Source organism: Sebastes fasciatus, chromosome 18 (genome assembly GCF_043250625.1).
Source record: "Sebastes fasciatus isolate fSebFas1 chromosome 18, fSebFas1.pri, whole genome shotgun sequence".
Taxonomy (NCBI): domain Eukaryota; kingdom Metazoa; phylum Chordata; class Actinopteri; order Perciformes; family Sebastidae; genus Sebastes; species Sebastes fasciatus.
In genome coordinates this window covers 29,198,543-29,206,126 of record NC_133812.1, presented here as the reverse complement: position 1 = coordinate 29,206,126, position 7,584 = coordinate 29,198,543, and the positions used below count along the sequence as shown (strand labels likewise).

The following is a 7,584-nucleotide window of genomic DNA, read 5'->3' as shown; positions in this document are numbered from 1 at the left end:
TCCTCTGTTATACTTTCTATGCGATATAACAGTTTCATCGATCTCGATCCTTGCTGCAGCGGCCCAGGGTTCGAATCCGACCTGTGGCACTTTCCGCATTGTCATCCCCTCTATCCCCCCTTTCACCACTATCACTGTCAAATAAAGGAAAAAGACCAAAAAAAATAATCTTAAAAAAAAAAAAAAAAAAAAAAAATTTTTTTTTTTCCTTTTTATGCTTTGCAAAATCATCTCGCGGGCCGGATTAAACCCGTTCGCGGGCCTGATCCGGCCCGCGGGCCGTACGTTTGACACCCCTGCTCTAACACTTCATAATGCTGCGTTCAGGTGCTGTCAGACATATCAACTTCTTTTAAAAGACCCTTGTGAACATGGGGATGTATTTTATGTAATAACATAATGTTTTTGAAAACAAGACAAATGCCAGGGGTCCATGATTAAGGAAAGCAGAAAAGTTCTATTTCTGCTGCACCAAATCATGTTCAAATGTTTATCTTTGAAGCTTTTTGTCTTGTGTTTTACTAAATAACTGTAACATAGTCTTCAAAGGTCAGAAGTCCCAAAGCCATAAAGTTGTAAACCACACAAATATGTAATGGTGGAATATTTGTGGTTTTCACAGAAAGTCAATGTATAATTAGTATGAAAATGACATTTGTTTGCAGTGTTACTTCAATGTTTGGTAATTAAAGTAAAGTGAAATGGATGAAAGGTTTCAGTCGTGGTTTTGCTTTCTGTATCCTGTGATGTTTCCTCTAGATCCACATTCATACTTTACATTCTTATTGTGTTGTCTGTTCGGTGCAACGCTGTCAGATTGTGGAGTACAATAAATAATGTGTGTTGGTGTATTTCCTGATGTGGCTGATCTCTTCCCATGGGAAACGTCTGCAGACCCTAAAAAAGCTGAACGAGAACGAGCCAACACCCAGAACACATGAAGAGCTGCTGAGGAGCTCAGAGGATCAGAGGATCAGAGATCTGATGAGAGGCTGAAGGAGGCATTTTAATGATAATCTCCCACGAGAAGGCTTTGTTCCATTCACAGGATAAATACATACATACATACATACATTTATCTTTATCTTTGCATGCAATACAAACATGAAAAAGCTGATTTTCTCAGTCGTGCAAAAGTGCAAAAGAGATGTTACATTAGTCTGTATATTTATATTTAATGGTTTGTTTGCATAAAAACTGCAAATTCTCACATATTGGATGAAAATTGAACTCATTTTTTCAAAAAATAATCCATAAAGTGCCGTAAACCACAACACACATCAGATATCACAATGGGCCACACGCATGGGACACCGACCCCGGTGATTTATACGTTTAAGAAGTTACAAACAGTCCCTTTAAAGCTCATGATTTTTTTTTTTTGTTATGTGTGTTTTTTTGGTGTTTTTTTTGTTTGCTTTGTTGTTGTTGTTTTTTAACTCTATTCTTTCTTTTTGTCATTATTATTATTGTTATTTCTTTTCTTGGTTTTGTTTTGGTTTTGAATGTTGAGGTTGTTTCTCTAGTGTACTTGATGGGTTTGTCTGTAAGCTCATCTACTTAAAAGTTGGTTTATAAACTGTTGTACTTACAAACAGTGGATTGCATTTATGAAAACAGCCAGTGTAAAAAAAAAAATCTCATGAAGAGCTAATGTTCCGTCGTTCCCACAGCACTTGAAGGCAGCTCTTATGTGATTGGAGGAGAAGGAAGCGAGGGGGCGTGGTTAAATCCCTTGGTAACCCAACACCCGCCCCTCGCGCGTGTGTTCTGCTCTGACAGTAAACTTTCTCCTCGCGCTCAGTCAGTCAGTCAGCAGAGAGCGGAGGAGCCGTCAGACCGTCAGACCGTCGGTACCGCGTCTGTCTCTGTGTTTTAACGGAAACTCCTCCGTTAATTATGTCCGGTTAACGGTTTTATTCGGTTTTATTCGAGTTATATTTTAAATCCTGGAGAAATGGAGGCTGTGAGTAAGATGAGCCCGCAACAAGTAGTGGACTGGATGAGAGGTAAGAACACTGCCAAATAGTGAGAACTAACGTTAAACAGACTGCCAAATAGTGAGAACTAATGTTAAACAGACTGCCAAATAGTGAGAACTAACGTTAAACAGAACTAACGTTAAACAGAACTAACGTTAAACAGAACTAACGTTAAACAGAACTAATGTTAAAGATACTGTCAAATAAAAGTAAATAACTGCTAATTTAGTCTGAAGTTTTAAAGTTGTTTTTTGGCTCCAACTTGATCCAACAAATCACAGATAGTATTAAACTATTTAATGTTATAGTTTATATGATATTATCTGATGTTTGTAGCACCTGAAGGCTCAAATTAATTAATATAATTATATAATTATTAATTATTATTATTATTATTAGCTATATTATTATTATTATCATTATTATTATTATTATTATTATTAGCTATATTATTATTATTATCATTATTATTATTATCATCATTATTATTATTATCATTATTATTATTATCATCATTATTATTATTATCATTATCATTATCATTATTATTATTATCATTATCATTATTATTATTATTATTATTATTCATGTATACAGTGGTGGAAGAAGTATTCCCTAAAAGTCCTGCTTTCAAAATGTTACTAAAGTAAAAGTACGAAAATAGAGTATTAAAATATACCTAAAGTACCAAAAGTAAAAGTACTCATTATGCAGAATGGCCACTTTCAGAACAATGAATATTATTAGATTATGATTACTGATACATTAATGTGTTATTAATTTTTATGTATTTACTTTATATAGTGCTGGGTAGCTTGTGAATTTCTCCCTGTGGATAAAGGTTAATTGATATAATAATATAATTTATTTGTTGATTATATTTTTCTATTCTTAATCTGAATTTGTTATGTAACTAGTAACTAAAGTTAACAAATAAATGCAAAAAAGTACAATATTTCCCACTGAATTGTGGAGTAGAAATATAAAGTAGCAGAAAATGGAAATACTTAAGTAAAGTACAAGTATTTCAAAATTGTTCTTAAATACAGTACTTGAGTAAATGTACTTAGTTACTTTCCACCACTGTGCAAGAGTGTATATTGTGTTTTCACTAATCAGTCATTTCACTGTAGAAATTACAAGTATATTCATAAATATATGACATATTCTTGGTATTTTTTTTGGAAGCTAGTGTAACTGGTTGTGATTACCTGGTGAAATATTTTGGTTTTTACATTACTGCAGTGTTGACACAGTTTAAAAGTAATACTTGAGTTGAGAAATAAGGCCATTCTGGTTGTATTCAGGTTGTATTTTGTATTTTATTGATGTGACCCATTTGGTTTACATGTTGATATATGATTGTGCCTTTATGTCAGATTTAGGGCTGAGTACCATTCCAATACTATAACTGAGGTTTTGGTAGTGATATCTTTAACTTTGAGAAATATAAACATGTTTTTCACTAAACCATTTTACATTTAACAAAAGAAGCCAATGTTGTCAAATGTTACATGTTGTCTCAAAACAACACAAGAACTTTACTTTAATAAAATTGGTCTAAAACTTAAATCAGGAACAATTAAATAATACGATTACACAGTATTAAACATATATACTACTGTATGTAGTGATGGTCCAGGTTGATTAGGACTGTTTTGTTTGTGTGAGACATATATATAATGATGGTCCAGGTTGATTAGGACTGTGTTGTTTGTGTGAGACATATATATAATGATGGTCCAGGTTAATTAGGGCTGTGTTGTTTGTGTGAGACATATATATAATACTTTATATAATGATGGTCCAGGTTGATTAGGCTGTATTATGTGGGTGTGACATATATAATACTGTATATAATGATGGTTGATTAGGATGTATTGTGTGTGTGTTACATATATAATACTGTATATAATGATGGTCCAGGTTGATTAGGCTGTGTTGTGTTGTGTTGACTCAGTAACAGGCTGCAGGTTGTTCCCTTGTTTACCTTTGTTTTACTGACAGTCGTATTTCTGCTCGGTTGTTGAACTCGGTTGTTGAACTTGGCTCTTGAGTGGCAGCTGGATGGGATTTACACACAGCACTGAGTCAGGTATTAAAGCAGTAAACAGGCCCAACCAGTTAACAGATCAGCCATAAAATGTCAATCAGACCCACACTGTGGTTTGATAAATACCTGTTTTTAATTCCAAGAAGGTTTGAACAAGCAGCGGCACGAGGAGAATTGTTTCTGTTGCAGTGTTTGAAGCCAGTTTGTGTCTCTTACGTAATAATTGTTGTTTTTACATTTTAATATTTGAGAAAAGAACAGCTGTAATCACTGTGTTTTTTAAAAGACACCTGGAGTCCCATTCCCATTCTGGACTGGAAAACCTGGGAAAATAACAGAATAATGCCATAAATGTCCTGAGAAAATACATCAAGTCCCCTAAAATTGAATGTGTGAATAATATAGAGCTGCACAATTAATCGAAATTTCATCGAAATTGCAATATGACCTTCTGTAATTTTTAAATCTCAGGAGGTGCAATAATTGTTAAATGCCGGCCATATTGTAAGAAAATAATCTGGCACCTTAAAATATGAAATTTTCTGGAAATGTGAATTACAGTTTTGTTTCAGTTTGATGACTAAATACATTTCAGAAATGATCAAAAGTTTCAGAGACTGTTCTGTCTTCAAAATCCTCAAAATTGAAGATGCAAGGTTTTCACCTGGCAGTGCAATTAATCCAAATTTTATCGAAATCACAATATGTCCTCCAGCAATTTTCAAATCTCAGGAGGTGCAATATTTGTTAAAGGCGAAATGTGTGTCAAAATACCATTTAAATTAAATATTGTGGTTGTGCGTTCCGTAAATGCGTTAAAGAAATTAGTGATGTTAAAACGAATTAGCGTTAACGCGTAATCACGTTATCACGTTATCACGTTATCACGTTAACTTTGACAGCTGTAGTTTTTTTTTAAGACCAAAAGCGTTAAATCTAAATTCCTCATCTTTGTGGCTGCATCTTTGTCTATTCAGTCCAGCTTGTCCTCCGACAGCACAAACACACACATACCAACACACACGTCATTTAGCAGCGCAGACAATGCAGAGCTGGCGGTCAGTAAAGTCCCAGACAATACCAGCTCTCCACAAAGGTCGGCCTCCTGTCGTGTGGAGGGTCAAAAGGTCGCCGGGACACTTCACTGTGGCAGCGCCGCCATTTAACCACATCTGACTTTTGTTGTGCATGAAAAGAGTGACAAACACACCGGGGTCAGTCACATGACCCGGACGGCTCAATTAAAGCTCGTTCTCTCCCCGTGTTTCCTGTCTCTCTCTCTCTCTCTCGCTCTCTCTCAAAAACATCATTTATCTTTCTCAACACAGTCTGGTTCATATAACAGTTCATTCATTTTAGATTCTGCACTGTGATAATGTCTACTCTGTTGTCGTAGTTCATAAAGTGGAAGTTGTAGTTCTTTTCTGCATGCTGAGATAAATATACTTTTGATTAATATGATCAGTAAAATCATGATAAACAGACACTGTGAAAATGTTCTTGCAGACTTCAGGTTGCATTTAGGTTTGTTAATGTCTTTGTCATTGACCTGTTGATCATTTCATCCTGTTGGGTTATTTACAGTGTAGCTACAGAGCAGATTGCTGCCTCCGGCTATAGTGTGTGTGTGTGTGTGTGTGTGTGTGTGTGTGTGTGTGTGTGTGTGTGTGTGTGTGTGTGTGTGTGTGTGTGTGTGTGTGTGTGTGTGTGTGTGTGTGTGTGTGTGTGTGTGTGTGTGTGTGTGTGTGTGTGTGTGTGTGTGTGTGTGTGTGTGTGTGTGTGTGTGTGTGTGTGTGTGTGTGTGTGTGTGTGTGTGTGTGTGTGTGTGTGTGTGTGTGTGTGTGTGTGTGTGTGTGTGTGTGTGTGCCTCATACAACTTCAGCAACTGGTTCTTTTAATGGGAGGTTCAGTTGTTCTCGTTAAAATCTTCGTGTTTGATCTGGAGTTGGTTCCCACAGGCCGGCTGTCACCGAGCCGCTCCAGCTGACTGGAATATTACTGGAGCAGTTGGAGGGATTGTCCGGGAATTCCATGAATTCTTTGGGGGAAGTCAAGGAATATAGGTCAAATTCATAAGAAATGTACTAACATAGACTGAAAACACATTTAATTATCAAGAACATCCCTTATTATGGAAAGTCGTGTAGTAGAAGTATAGGAATTGTTTTCATATTCAGGACGTCCTGGAAAAGTCTTTTGTTTTTGGTGTTCATCTGGTGACTTCTTTCATTTTCCAGTTGTGATGCTTTACTAACTTTCTCTTCAAATTGGCATTAAAATGTTTTAAATCTTAAATTAAGCTTAATGTACAATTGACCCTTTGTTAAGTCCCACCCCTCGAACGCAGACTGGCCAATCATAGCATAGATTTTCTTTATTTTCAGGCTGGATTAGTGGATTTGGAGCTAGTCATGATTAAACGCTTAACGAAGGGGTCAGTTAAGGCCGGGTATAATTTGACAGGTTGTCAAGGCTGAGGCCAATATGAGTTAGAGGAGTATAACACGTAACAAAATATTCCAAAATAAGAACCATCTCAAATGAACTCATGTCTTGATTTTAGATGTGGTAATATTTTATGATCAGAGAATCTGACAGAGCATTCAGTGCCAGCTTTTAAATGTTTTGGACACATTGAACAAAACAGTTTGATACCATCTGAAGACAAATGTTCCACTACGTACAGTAGCTCTCAGATCAGTGACAGTCTCTGTGTGACAGTTTCTAATTGTCTGTGTTACAGCAGCAAACTGATCAGACAGCTGTAGCTCCGAGGTAAACACAGCGTGTTCAGACACATCGACATTCTTCTCCTCTGCTCGTCTGGCAGGTGTAATCACACATCACAACGTAGATGACGACAGGCTGTCAGAGAGTAAGAAGCTCAATAAATACGGTGACGCATCCAGAGAGTGTAGGAATACAGCCAATAAACAAGGAGATGGACTGGAAGAACTTACCTGCGTACTGAAGTATACATTATTGAATGGAAGCACAGAGAGTTGGGAGATATATATTGTGATATACAGATCAGATTCTGTATAGTTGGGATTGTGTTTAGTAGAAGTTGAACCAGGTAGGGACAATATTATTGGCTGATATTAGCAGTACATAAAGATATGTTTGAAGTCATTTGGAAAAAGTGTCACCATCCCACTATTTGTGATCCTTTTCAAAGATTTTTAACACCAAAAACAGTCGGTCACACATTCAGATATATTTTAAATATATTTATTGTAAACATTCCTCGTTCCTCTAACTAAATCACAAGATATTTGAAAAGACAATATTCTGAGTTGCTACTGAAAATGAAACTTCGAATTTAAGTTTTTCAAGACTCAAAAATGACTAAAAAAGACTACAGAACCAAGAACTGCAAAACTGTCATTGTTGTAAGTGGATGGATTCTCCTGATTGGCTGATATATTTTTATCTTTCTTTGGGACCAACGTTTGTGTTCTGAGTGAAACTGAGTTGACTGAAGTTGAATGAGAGGAAACATCCCGGTTCTCTCCAGCGAGCGCCTCTTCCTGCCTTTTTCCCTCCTTT

At 36.2% G+C, this 7,584-nt stretch overlaps 1 protein-coding gene across 1 annotated transcript in view; it reads left to right on the top strand.

The window, feature by feature from the left end:
- The first annotated feature begins 1,801 nt into the window (after positions 1-1,801).
- The window catches only part of LOC141756615 (connector enhancer of kinase suppressor of ras 3-like), a 54,026-nt gene continuing 48,243 nt past the window's right edge, over positions 1,802-7,584 (top strand). The window contains exon 1 of the mRNA XM_074616476.1: positions 1,802-2,009. Coding sequence (XP_074472577.1) covers positions 1,958-2,009 — 52 coding nt within the window. The 5' untranslated portion in view covers positions 1,802-1,957. The remainder of the gene's footprint in view (positions 2,010-7,584) is intronic.